The sequence below is a fragment of the Canis aureus genome, chromosome 3 (assembly GCF_053574225.1).
Source record: "Canis aureus isolate CA01 chromosome 3, VMU_Caureus_v.1.0, whole genome shotgun sequence".
NCBI lineage: Eukaryota > Metazoa > Chordata > Mammalia > Carnivora > Canidae > Canis > Canis aureus.
This window is the reverse complement of record NC_135613.1, coordinates 74,923,783-74,937,555: the sequence shown is the minus strand read 5'-3', so window position 1 is coordinate 74,937,555 and position 13,773 is coordinate 74,923,783. Positions and strand designations below refer to the sequence as shown.

Below are 13,773 nucleotides of genomic sequence, written 5' to 3'. Positions count from 1 at the left end.
AAATTAGCCAAGACTTTCTCCAGCAGCAGAAGGAGGGCCAGCCAATTAGTCCCAGGCACAGGCTCTCCGGGCCGGACCAGCCAGACCTGGCCCCTTTCCCCCAGGGTCCCAGGAGACACACCTAGGGCACACCTAGCTTTCTAGTTGCTAGTTGAGTTAGGTTCAGCAAGAACTTTCCCCTTTAGGCTCCTTCCACCCAAACCTCAACCCTCCACCCTATCCCCGCATCCCCACCCTCAGCACAGCACAACGCGCTGGATGGCCTGGGGACAGGACCCATCTGAGTGGCTAAGGTCCCCCTGGGGTATGCCTGCCACTGCCCTACCTCAGCTGTGAGCCCAGGATTAAGATAGCTGGGCAGCCAGAGCTCCCTTCTGGATACCACAGAGGTCTCTCTCCTTACCTTGACCATTCTGATCGTAGATGGTGATGAGAATGAACTTGACAAACTGAGGGATTCATTTTTTTACTCATGCATTCATTCATTCATTCATTTGGCCACTGTGGGCCACGCTCCATGAGATCCTGTGATGGTCCCACCCAGAGTCTCTGCTTTCAAAGAATTCAGAGCCTCCAGGAGTCCTGAATTCCAAAATAACCAGTGCCTGGTGGCCACAGGCTGAAGCAGAGCTGTGCGTAAAGCACTGTGGCAGCAGCACGGAACAGGAATGGCTCATTTTGCCTGGGAAGGTCTGAAAGCCTTGTGGTGTTTCCTCTGGGCCTGAAGGATGCGTAAGAGTTCTCCAGACCAGAAGCATTTAAGAGTACCCCAGGCTAACGTGAGAATTTAGCATCTTATATCACTTGTTCTATAAGAGATCACTCTAGTCCAATGCTTATTCAGCACAATGAGAACTGAAGCCCAGTGAGGAAACTGAGGCTTAGCAACCAGACCATCAGAAAGCATGCGCTCAACATGCTCAGGGCCAGAGGCAGGTCTTGAGCCATAGGAAGGGGAGGAAGCCAGGGAAGGTGGTGGTGCCAGCCTAACTCTGGAGAATGCAAGACCTGACACCAGTTTCTTTTTTTCTTTTTTCTTTTTTTTTTTTTTTTTAAGATTTTATTTATTTATTCATGAGAGACACACAGAGAGAGGCAGAGACACAGGCAGATCCCAGGACCCAGGGATCAAGGCCTGAGCCAAGGGCACACGCTCAACCACTGAGCCACTCAGGTGTCCTCTGGGTTTCAATTCACCCATGGAGCAGTGTGAACCCCCGTGGGGGATAAATTGGGTTTGTGGGAGCCACTTTTGGAGTTGAGTGGAAAAGATGGTACGATTCAGATACCAGTTCCAATGTGCATTTTCTTCCATGCCACCAAGTAATAAATCAGTCGGATACTATTGACCTGGAGGGAGCATCAGATCCTACTAGCTAAGGACTCAGTCCCACAAGACTGTCCCCCACCTCAATGCCAGGGTCACATCCAGGTTGTCACCTGTGTTTTTGACCCACTGACCATAAATCAGAGGTTCCTTGGGTTCAATTAATTTGCTGAGTGGCTCACAGAACTTAGGAAAACAGTTAACTCAATAGATCACCTATTTATTATAAAAAGAATATAACTCATGGAAGAGCCGCATAGATCAAGGCACCTGGGAAGGGGCTGGGAGCTTCCAGGCCCTCTTCAAGGCAGGCCACTCTTCCAGCACCTGCGTGTGTTCACCAAGCTGAAAGCTCTCCAAACCCCATCCCTTTGGGCTTTTAGGGAGGCCTCAGAACACAGGTGTGATGGACTAAATTATCGACACTGGTAACTGAACTCAATCTCCAGCCTGTCACTTCTCCCTGGAGGTCAGAGGTGGGGCGGAAAGTTCTAACCTTCTAATCACACAGTCGGCTCCCCTGGCAGCCAGCCTCCATTCTTAGGTGTTTTCCAAACTTCATTAACTTAAACCCAGGTGTGGCTGAAAGGATTCCTTATGAGTATCAAGCCACCTTTAGAGCTCTTATCACTTAGGAAATTCCAAGGGTTTTAGGAGCTCTGTGCCAGGAACCAGGACAAAGACCGAACACATGCTTCTTACTATAAATCTCAATGATCACAGGTGGTATCCGCCATGCTTTTGAAGAATGGGAAGTAGGTGTTGGGCGGGGAGGGAAAGGTGCACAAGGAAAGGCTTCTGTGAAAGCCGGAGGGGGAACCCTGCTCCTGGAAGCACCTCGGCCCTGCCCCCATGGCCCGACACTTCTGGGGAGCAATCCTTGCGTTCCGCCTTGGTACTGGCTTCTGTGGCCCCCAGACTGTTTGCTGGTTTACAGCCTTGATGGCAGAGCCAGGCCATTCCCCACTCTGCCTCCATGCCACCAACAACTGGATGGGTGGCTGAGGCACTGCCCCCTCCTCTCCCTCCCCTCTGCCAACCACACACCCCCTGGCACACACACTCCACTGCCTGGGGCCTCATCTGAGCCGGCCCCTCCAGGCCGGCCGGTGCATCTAAGCTCATCTTGAGCTCCTCCAGGAAGGGCACAGAACAGCCTGGCTTGGCTGGAGAACCAGTTCCAGGGCATCATCCACACACATCACAGGCTCCATTGAGTCAGAGAACTGAACCCGGGACACACACACGGCTGAATCGATTAGGACTTTAAAAAATCAAATACCCAGGCCCCACCCTGGATTAATAGAATCAGAGCCTCTGGGGTGCTGACCCAGACAGGGACAGATGCATGCACAACAAGCTACCCTGGAGATTCTAGTGGTGTGGAGCAGAGGTCATGCCAGGTGCCTAGCAGGAGGAAGAAGCAGGCCCTGAGATAGGAAACTAGAATGAGGGGTGGCTAGGTGGGTGACTTGGCAGCTTAAGCAAGTAAGAGCTGGGGTGCCAAACATGCTGTTTATTGTCGTTGTTTTCTTAATTTTATTTAAATTCCATTTTCCAACGTACAGTATAACACCCAGTATTCATTCATCCCATCGTGTGCCCTCCTTAATGCCCATCACCCAGTTACCCCATCCTCCCACCCCCTCCCCTTCTGCAATCCTTTGTTCCCCAGAGTCAGGAGTCTCTCATGGTTTGTCTTCCTCTCTAATTTTTCCCCACTCAGTTTCCCTTCCTTCCCTTATGGCCCCTTTCACTATTTCTTATATTCCACATATGAGTGAAGCCACGTGATAATCATCTTTCTCTGACTTATTTCACTCAGCATCATACCCTCCAGTTCCATCCACGTCGATGTAAATGGTGGGCATTCATCCTTTCTGAGGGCTGAGTAATATTCCATTGTATACATAGGCCACATCTTCTTTAACCACAAAATGGAACGGTTTTATGAGTGATAGCATTCTATGTCATCTGGCAAAATCATACATCACTGGTTACGTGCTGTTTATTGTGCTCCCCATCCATCACCTCTGCCATCGCCGCCACCATCACCTCAGACACCTGGGACCCTGGCTGCTGGTGGTGGCGGTGGAGGCCAGGGAGGAGCCAGGATGGAGCAATACCTGTAGCCCTCACGAGGCAGGCTTTCTGGCTTGAGGCCATTCCTGGGCACCTGGTCTCCAGGTACATGCCAGAAGGCAAAGCGGGATTCTGAGTTAAAAGCCCAGGCCAGGGATGCCTGGGTGGTTCAGTGGTTGAGCGTCTGCTCAGGTCGTGATCAGGTCCTGGGATCGAGTCCCGTATCGGGCTCCCTGCAGGGAGCCTGCTTCTCCCTCTGCCTGTGTCTCTGCCTTTCTCTGTGTGTCTCTCATGAATAAATAAATAAAATCTGAAAAAAAAAAAAAAAAAAAAGCCCAGGCCAGAGGTCCAACAGGCCCTCCTCCAGTGGAAAGTCTTGCTCCATTGTATTACCACCTTGGAAGAAGTAGATGTGCTTTTTTTTTTTTTTTTTTTTTTTTAGTGAAGGCCACTAACAGTCCTCTTAGATAAATGGGACTCTCTGAGAGAGGCAGAGGGGAGAAGGGCAGGCCTGTGCCCTTTGTCTGAGGACCGGCCACAAGGACCCATAGAGGCCTCTCTGAGGAAGGTCTTCTATTCCACAGGGAGCAGTCCTTTGAGGAAGGGATGGCTGACTCAGACATCACACACTGGGGTCCCCTCAGCCTGAATTCATCACACCCATTCCCCTCACTCAGGGGCCAGTTCCTTTCCCTTGTGCAATGCTCCCAGGACCCTGAGCCCTCCAGGGCCAACAAGAGTCAGCAGGTACTAGAACCACACAAGCTGCCTTCCCTACTCTGCTGTGAGCCCCTTGAAGGCTGGGATCATGTCTAATTCATCCCCAGCACCTATCCCAGGGCAGACACGCAGTGGGTGCCCAATAAAGCTTAAACCAAATTTATCAAAGTGAGAGTCAAAAGACCTTGCAGGTGGAATGGACCAACCTCCCTCAAGGCAGGGCTTTCCTTCAAGCATCCCAGGTAGCTCACTACCTCTCGAGGTAAGCCCTACCATTATAGGGCAACTCCTCTATTCAGATAAAACTCCCCCCCACTGAGTTTCACTCGCTGGTCTAGGTAATTCCTTGACCTTCCTAGGACAGTCCTTCAAATATTTGGAGATGGTTGGTCCAAGCTAAACCTCTTCTTCATATATTTATTCCTCTGCTCTCTTAGCAACACATCTGTTAGGAGCCTGAACTTGAGTGTCCAGCAAACCTGGGTTCAAGTCTTGGCTCAGTTGACCAGTAGTTATGGAAAAGCATTATTACAATGCCCAGCACAGAGCAAGCTCTCGAAGCCACATCAAAAATCCCAGTTATCTATGGACTTTGGTTTTTTTTTTTTTAAGTTTTTATTTTAATTCCAGTTAGTTAACATACAGTGTTAGTAGTTTCAAGTGTACAATATAGTGGTTCAGCACCTCCATATATCACCTGGAGCTCATCACCACAAGTGTGCTCCTTAATCCCCATCACCTATTTCACCCTTCCCCCACCCCCTCTACCTATGGACTTTGGGTGGTCATAATGTATCAACAGAAGTTTGTTGAATGTAACAAAATGGATTGTAAGAAATGAACCACTCTGGTGCGGGATTTTGATAGTAGAGGATGTTGTGCATAATGGAGCCATAGGGTATATGGAAAATATCTTTGCCTTCCATTCAATTTTGCTGTGAACCTGAAACTGCTCTTAAAAATGTTTTTTTTTTTTTTTTTAAAGTCCCTGTTTGGAAAAACAACAACACATAACCAGCTCCTTCTCATTCTGAGGACCAGGGATAAAATACTGTTCCCTGGAACTGATCTGACCAGCAGGGGATGGAAGATGGAAGGGTGGGAGGATTACCTGCATGTCCTCCCTGAACCTGCCCTATTCTCTCTTACACGGTGGATACAGCCACCCCATCTGACCTCAGTAGTGACATGGAACACCTGATGGCATGGGCTCAGTCCTGGTGGTTACATTTCTGGGTGGAAGGATGGATGGATGGATGGATGGATGGATGGATGGATGGATGGATGGGTGGGTAGATGGATGAGACAATGAGTAGATGAGTTGATGGATGGATGAATGGATGGATGAGTAGATGGAAGGATAGGTGGAGATGGATGGGTGGGTGGATGGGTGGGTGGGTGGATGTGTAAATCTTTATCATGTGTGCTACTACTAAGCAGATCTCCCTCACCCAGTACTTGAGCTGTCAATTTTTTCCCCTAAATGTGGTAATTTTCATTTTTCTCTGCTATCCATTTATCGTAATGATCGGGGTCAGTATTTCAGCCCGTTGCGGTCCTTTTAGATGATTCTAACAGTTCAGTTCACAGCAGACATTTGTTGAAACCCTGGTGAAAGGAAAGAGGCAGACTTTAGGGTCCAACTGACCTTGATTCCATCCCTAGTTGTACCATTTATCAGCTGTGTGTACCTAAGGCAAGTTGCTTGCCTTCCCTGAGCTTTATAATTCAAGCTGTAAGAATAGACTGCTGAGATGAATAAAAACAGTTGTATATAGAGAAAGTTATTTGTAAAGCAGATAATAGTGGCACCTACCACAGAGGGCTGCTGTAGGGATTAAAGACGAATCATCCCTTTGTAAAGTACTTAACACAATGCCTGGAACAGAGCGAGGGCTCTGTCGAGTTAAGCTAGGCTAGAATTATCTCTTACTATTATTTTCCCCACTGCCTATCTGCCCTACGCAGCAAACTGTGGCAGGGAAATGGAACCTGTCATGGAAATGACATCAGGCCTTAGGACACTTGCCAAGTCCCAGCTAGGGGCTTAGCTCTGTGCCTTTCTGGCTACACAGCAACCACCATGATTCGCATTGTCCCACAAGACCCCCCCATCCGGTGGGAGGGACACAGGTGTAGAGGAGCTGGGATGTGTCCCTCTGAGGCATGGTCCTGATGGAGATCCCTGAGGCCATGTTTACCCCAAGGAAAAGGCTTCCAATGTGTTCTCCAGAGTGGCATCTGCCAAAATGCCCCAGGAGGCTCCTGAGGTGGAAAGCAAAAGGATGGGTCTCAGCTTCCATCTGTTTTACCTACCAGGATTCCGTGTAAGATTTTAGTATTTTGTTGCTTTTACCTTCACATATATTTTTAATCGAGGAACACTGTACAAACAATAGAGTGTACCGACCTTAAGGGTGCAGCGGCACATGCACCCATGTCACCACCACCCACCCCACATCAAGACACAGATGCTCACTCAAGCTCCCTGTGTGTCTGGCTTCTTTCATCCCATATGATGCCTGTGAGATGCACCCATGAGGCGTGTTTTTGCTTGCTGTGTAATACTGCGTTGTGTGAATCTGCTGCGATGCATTGCTTCTTTCCCCGGATGTGTTTGGTGTTTCCAGTTGGGGCTAGTTATGACTAAGGTTGCTACAACATTCTCATATGTAACTTTGCGGCACACAACACTCATTTCTGTTTGGCATAAACCTGGGAGTGGGATGGGGATTAGCAGATCCAGCCGAACGGTCTTCCGAAGTGATTGTGCCAACTCATGCCCCCACCAGGAGGGTACGAGGGTTCTCTTACCCCGCTTCCTTGCCTATGCACGCTGTCATCTGTTCCTTCAGGTGTAGCTGTGCTGGTGGGGGCAGAGTGGCATCCCATTGTGACTTCATTTGCCTTTCCCTGATGACTAAGGATGTCAAACACATCTTCATATGACTGACTGAGATTTGGGGTTTTGAAAGGACCCTAGGCTTTAAAGAAAATTTTGAAAGCCCATTGTCATGCACTTCCAGGAGGAGGGGTTAGTGTCCATCCAGCTATGCCATGGCCCTCCTCAGACAGGTCCTTGTTCTGGGGGCCCAGGAGGCACTGGGGAGGCAGGATGGGTTGGGGAGAGCCAGAGAAGGAGGGAGGACGGCATGCGCTCTGGACGGGTCCCAGAGCCTCAGGAAGGGCCAGCCGTCAGGAGAGTCACATCCTGACACAAAACAGAGTAACACCCTGTGGTTCAATGAGGTGTGGAGCACCACAGTGGCCACACTGGGTGAGGCTGGCTGGGAAACCTTCCACTGCTGCCCAGACTGACACTTAAGCAATGCACGTATCCTAGGGTTTCACAAGAAGAGCAGGGGACGGTGAGCCACACCCAGCTGCCGTTTTCACTGAGGACTGTGAAGGTTGGAGGGAAGGGCTGGTGGTCAGAGCTGGATGGCAGGCAGGAGGCAGGGAGGGGCTGGGAAGAGGCCAGACTGGGAATCGGGGCTCTACTTCCATCATAGCCACTTCTCAAGCAAGGCTCCTCACCTCCCAGTCGGTCCCTATCAGCATGTGGGACAAAGAGCTTGGAAGCTGGGAGCCTTGGCCTCTCCTGGGCTGCTTCTGGACACCAAGTGGGGCTGGAGTAGGAGGTCCCCCGGAGCTCCTCAGCAGCCCCAATACTGATGAGTCACCACACCCCATCCATCACCTCCATCTACTGCAATCGATCCAGAGACTAGATGTCCGGGGTGACAGTGGCCAGAGCAGCTCTCAGAGGAGCCTGGCTGGCTGTGTGGGAGGGCGGGCAGCGGCCTGTCGGGGCGTTCTCACCCCGCTTACTGGTGAGAACCCCCCACTCTGCCCTCCTCCACACAGAAGTGAAGAATCTGGTCCCACTAACAAAGATCCAAGCCTCTACATGGGCTGAGCAGAGAAGGAGTCCCCAATAGGTAAGATCACAATGAGAATGTCTTTTCTGGCAGGCCACTTAGGGAGTCCCAGGGTAGGGGGATGGCCAGACCCCAGGAAAGACTGGCTGCTGTCTCCAGAGCTTTCCTCTAGAGAAGGAAAAATTGGGGGTTTTGATCAATGAAAAGTGCTGATCCCTACACAGAGTTCTTTCAGGAGGCATCCCAGCCCTCTAAGGGATCTAGGGCCCCCCACTGGTTGGTACCAGCCTTCCTACAGGCTCTAGAGAGAGACAGCACACAGCCTGGCTGGGAAAACTCACCATCCAACATCTGCCCATCCTCTTTTGTGTTTTCTGCCATCACCTTCCAGCAATCAGGTTCTCCCTCCCCAAGCCTGGGCCCTTGGGTGTCACACCCAGTGCCCAAAGCTTTTGGCCCTACGGCACAACACATGCAGCTCCCAAGCAAGACATTCACCTGCCTGCTTTAGAATTACAAATCACTGGGACACCTGGGTGGCTCAGTGGTTGAGCGCCTGCCTTCAGCTCAGGGCATGATCCCGGGGTCCTGGGATCGAGTCCCGCATCAGGCTCCTGCATGGAGCCTGCTTCTCCCTCTGCCTATGTCTCTGCTTCTCTCTCTTAAATAAAATCTTTTTAAAAAATAAATCTTCACCTCAGTCTCAGAAGGTGGGCAGTATTATTATCACCATCCCAAGACACAGAGAAGTGAAGAGATGAAGAGAGCTGCTCAAGTCATGGAGTTAGCACTTAGGGGTAGGGAGGAGCCTGGCTTCAGAAGCTGTGTCTCTAACCACTGTACCCTCTGCCCACTGCCTGAAACCATAGAGACTCTAAGGAGCAGAGCTATGTCCTGACCACAGGGCTGGAAGAGAGCCAGGAGAGGGGCCACACCAGCCTCACTCATAGAGGGGTGGAGAGACCCTGGGCCTGAAACAAGTTTCAGTATGCCCATGAAATAGCAAGTGCCCCAGGCAGGGGACAACTGAGCGTGTGGGAACCTCGTTTGGTATCAGATAGAGTCATCCGAGACAGGTGGGGCTCCCGGGGGGGAAAGGTTTCCTGGAAAAGATGGTATCAAAGATGACTTCGTAAAACGGAAGTGATCTGGAAAAGCCTGTTGAAAACCCAGCACCCAGAGAGGACGTCCATGTAAAGGTTTGCAGCAGGAATCAACTAGACTGGGCCAGGCCCCTTGGGCTGCAGGAAGGGAAGCTGTGTGCCCCAGGATTCTCACGGCCAGCTGGGGAGGTAAGCAGGAGGCAGGTCTTCCTGGCCCCATTTAGCTGATGATTAACCAGAGGCTCAGGAAGCTAAATGTCTTGCCCAAAGTCACACAGGTGGTGAGGAGTAGACTCATAACTTGGATTCAGGCCTTTTGACTCCAAGCCAAGTGCTCTTTGCAATGTAGCGAACTTCTTATTAAAAAGAACCAAAATGCCACCACGGCTCACAGTTTCGCAATGGTTTATAACTTGCAAAACACACTGAACACACACAGCCCCGTGTGAGGTAGAGCTCCGGAGTCTTGAAGCTTAGCCCAGACCACCCCCTCTCCCCACCCAGAACACTGGTGGGCGGTCCCCCTTTTGGAGCTATGCAGGCCTGGGTGCAGCCACCAAATCTGTCTCTCATTGGCTTGGTGCTTGAGGCCAGGGCTGTAATATGGAGACAATAACGCCTACTTCGAGGGCCACAGAGAGGGGCGAGTAGGGCACAACCGAGGAGCCTGTGCACAGGACACACCATCTCCATACCACCCCCACCCAGCCCCACACGCCCACCTAAATGCTCAGCCCCTGTCCCCATCAGACGTCCTCCGGCACCCCTTCCGGGGAGGACCTGGAGTCCAGGTGTCCCCATTTCTCTTAAGATTGTTTTCCCCTGAGGGAAAAACAGATGAACCAAATCCTCTCTCTGAGGCATCCCATGGTGCTGCTCCTAGAACTTGCCAGAACTAAACTGCCCCGCTCCTCCTCCCCTCCCTAGATGTGTCTAGGTCTTGAAGTCTTCCAGAATTCTTGAGTCTTCTGCACCCCCTTGGGTTTTAAAGCTCGTTGCCAACCCGCCCCCACACACCCCATCTGAGAATCAGAGCCCCTCCTGAGTGGAGGGGATTTGCACCTGCCACCTTGGCAAGGCCCAGAGAAAAGCCATTAAGTTTCATTACATTTTAACATAAGCGTTTTCACATCTAAATCCCCTCTCATTTCAATAACTCCAGACTGTGCTGTGATTACTCTCGATATGTATTTGGTTTGGGAGATTTTCTACAGGGAGAAGCCCTGATGTGGGGTCCTGGGATGACGGAGGGCCCCTTGCCCAGGATAGACAGCCAGCTAGGCCATCAACACTCACCACTCCCAGGGAGACAGCCCCTCAGCGCCCTGCCTTTGTTTTAGGATTTCTACTCTTTCTGATTCCCTTGGGACACCCTCCCCCCCAGCCTCTCATGCTAATGTGTCCTTGTGGGGGTGATGCTGTCCAGGGCTGAAGGCCCATTGACTCCAGAATCACCTCTGGCCACCTCCTAGGTGCCTTGCGAGTGTGAGCCAAATCTACTTCCTGCTTAGTCGGGGCAGGACCATGGGTGCCCTGAAGCTGAAGCAGCTCTGCCCCCATGGGGCTCGAAATGTGAATCCCAGCAAGGTGGTCACGACCTCGAGGACACTTGGGAAAAGCCACTTGTCTCTTGTGCCTCAGTCTTCTTACCTGTAAAGCAGTCTGCCTGTTTCCCACGATTGTACCAAAGACATGAGAACACAGGTGAAAGCCCTTTGTAAAGCCCGAACTTCTATGTGATTATAAAGAATCACCATGGTGCAATGACCTTTCAGAATCATCTCCCACCAAGGAGCCTCCAAAGCCCTGCCTCAATACCTCCAAGGACAGGGACCTCACTTCCTTCCAGGGAAGCCCAAGCTTTCTGCCTGCAGTGCTGACCTTCAAGAGATTTCTCAGGAGTCTGTGACTGGATGACAAATGGCATTAGGATAAGAAATAGGTTCTCCATGAACTCGGCCACTCCTGTGTTTTTATATTGCCTGTTCTTATTTTCTTAGCCATGTTCCTTTTGAAAAATGCTCGGCTTGTCCCAGTGAAATAAAGTGGAAGAATGACTTGGCCCTATGGACAGTGATTGATGTGTGGCAAGAAGTTTAGGAGAGCAGGGCCACATACTGGGTGATGGGGGGGTTGCTTTGAGGACTGCCTCCACCCCTGTACGCCCCCCTCCCTGACCCCTGACACTGAGCCATAGCCTGTGGAGAGGGGCACCAAGGAGGGCAAGAGCCTATAAAAACTGGAGGCATAACCCCTCATAGGCCATCCTCAAACAATCCAGGGGAAGCCCTGGCCTTTTGCTAGGGTGGGTGAGGGTCTCCTTGGGCACCATGGAGACTAGGAGGGAGTGATGGCCCCCCCTAAGCAGGCAGCAGGGGGCTCAGAGGACAAGCTGTTTCTGAGACCTGGGGCAGCGTGCATGTTGCAGTGGGGGAGGGCTGGTGAAATCACTTACACCCCAGACCATGCCCTGTGGGGGGAGGCAGATAAATGGCTTCCCCAGGCCCCCAGCCCTACTTGGGGCTGGATACCCCTACCCCTCGCTCATCAGGCCCCTGCCTGGATCCCCATCAGGGATCCCCATCAGAGAGATAGTCCCTCCCCCTCCAGGAATGTGCGTGAAATCCTGTAACTCTCCCCAGCTGGGCCTGACCTTGGAGGGGGCTCTGAAACAAATCCAGTGGCAGGGGGAGAGCTTCTGGGAAAGTCAGCCTCTTCTATGATCCTTTTTTCTCCTAACAACTCAAAGTGTGAAGAGCCAATGGGAGGGGCTGGGAGGCCTGGAGACACCGGGGAGAGCATTCCAGATGGCCAGAACACCTTGTGCAAAATAGTGTCATAGCCTCTCACACTGCGTGCACGCACACACACACATGCTGGGAGACCCTGACCCCTTGTCCCAGAGCTCACGCAGGTCTAGACAAGTTGGGCTTTATGGATCACAACCAGCAAAGGACTAGGAAAAGCTGAAGGGAAGGCTGAGAGACCAACAGGAAGGATTAGGGCAGGGGCCCCAGCCCCGGCTGCCTGGGATTTGCCCAAGGAGCAGTCATGTCCCTGACCTGCTAGAAACTATGCTTACTAAGCACTGACTAAGCACAGGCACCATGCTAATACCCGAACACGCCTCACCTCATTTACACCTGACAACAACCCTGCTGTTAGTCCCATCTTACAGATGAGGACACTGAGGCTCAGAGGGTTTGAGTGAGTTGCTGGGGATTACACAGCTACCTAAGTGGTAAACTCAAGACTGAGCTGGCCTGTCCTCCTCTGCAGATGACCCTGGAACCAGAGGCAGCAGGGGACATGAAAACCCCCCAGGCAGGGCCCTCAAGGGGGCCGGTCAGAGCACTGCACTGAGGATCGGGATGGCTGAGTTCCTGTCTCCTTTCCATCACCAGTGAGCTGTGTGGCCCTGAGCATTTTACTAAGCTTCTCTGAGCCTCCACCTACCCATCTGACCAACAGGCAAAGGGGTGCAGGCATCAAGTGAGATAATTTAGGTAAAAGCACATGTATGATATAAGTGATATCATGACAACGTGGCCCCAGGTGGACCCTGGCCCACACTTCAGCGAGAGATGCCAAACTTTCGGGGACCAGCATCATCACCATTATTAGCAGCAGCATCACCACCATCGATTTACACTTAATGAATAGTAGTGACGAAAAGAGTGGCCATTTATTACACATGCTATGTGCCAGTCGCTGTGCTAGGCCCCTTCCGGAATCTACATCTGCCCAAGCCAAATGGAACAGAAGTCAGGGGCTAGGGAGACAGGAGGACCGGCTGCACACCTGGAGCCTTCAATCTCCATCCAGGAGGTCTGAACAGGTGACTGCAAAGGGACCCCTACTTGAGTCTGGAGCCTAAGCAAATTCTGTGGCCAAAGAGAAAAGGCTGTTGACACTAACGCTGATTTCTAAGAGAAGAGATGGGCTCGAAGCACAACCCAGTCCAGAGCTTTGACCCCCAGCACCCGCCCAGGGCCACCCCAGGCTGTGGACTAGAGACTCAGGCCCCCTAGCTCTCCAGCCCAAGGGAAGAAGAAGGCAGAGGCCTTGCTGGAGAAGAACTCCTTGCTGAGGAGCAGGTGTGACACACTCCATGCGAAGAATCTGGAAATGGGGAAGATAATGGACGAGTTTGAGGGGATCGAGTATCAGGGGATGGAGGAGGCTCAGAAACAGAAGGAACTAGCAAAAGCTGAGATCCAGAAGATTCTAAAGGAAAAAGACCAGTTGGCTACAGACCTGAGCTCCATGGAAAAGTCTTTCTCTGACCTCTTCAAGCGGTTTGAGAAACAGAAGGAAGTGATCGAGGGGTATCACACGAATGAAGAATCTCTGAAGAAGTGTGTCGAAGATTACATAGTGAGGATTGAGAAGGAGGGCCAGCGGTACCAGGCCCTGAAGGCCCACGCAGAAGAGATGCTCAAGCTGGCCAGCGAGGAGATCGCCCAGGTGCGTGGAAGGTCCAAGCAGAGGCCCTGGCCTTCCAGGCCAGCCTGAGGAAGGAGCAGGTGCGCATCCAGTCGCTGGAGAAGACAGTAAAGCAGAAGACTAAGGAAAATGAAGAATTAACCCCAATCTGTGATGACCTCATTTCCAAGATGGAGAAGATCTGACCTGAAGCCCCACCCTGAGGCCGAGCCAC

The 13,773-nt window shown here is 51.6% G+C and overlaps 1 protein-coding gene and 1 non-coding gene across 2 annotated transcripts; one reads left to right on the top strand and one right to left on the bottom strand.

Moving 5' to 3' along the window:
• Positions 1 to 3,255: 3,255 nt before the first annotated feature.
• Positions 3,256 to 3,326, bottom strand: LOC144311617 (small nucleolar RNA SNORD47). Its single transcript, XR_013377214.1, has one exon. It is a non-coding gene; the product is annotated as a small nucleolar RNA SNORD47 (small nucleolar RNA).
• A 7,311-nt stretch (positions 3,327 to 10,637) lies between these two features.
• On the top strand, positions 10,638 to 13,773 carry LOC144304700 (transforming acidic coiled-coil-containing protein 3-like). Its single transcript, XM_077883235.1, is given in 3 exon segments — positions 10,638 to 10,700; positions 13,128 to 13,584; positions 13,587 to 13,773. Coding segments are annotated over 3 exon segments (678 nt in total). The 3' UTR covers positions 13,745 to 13,773.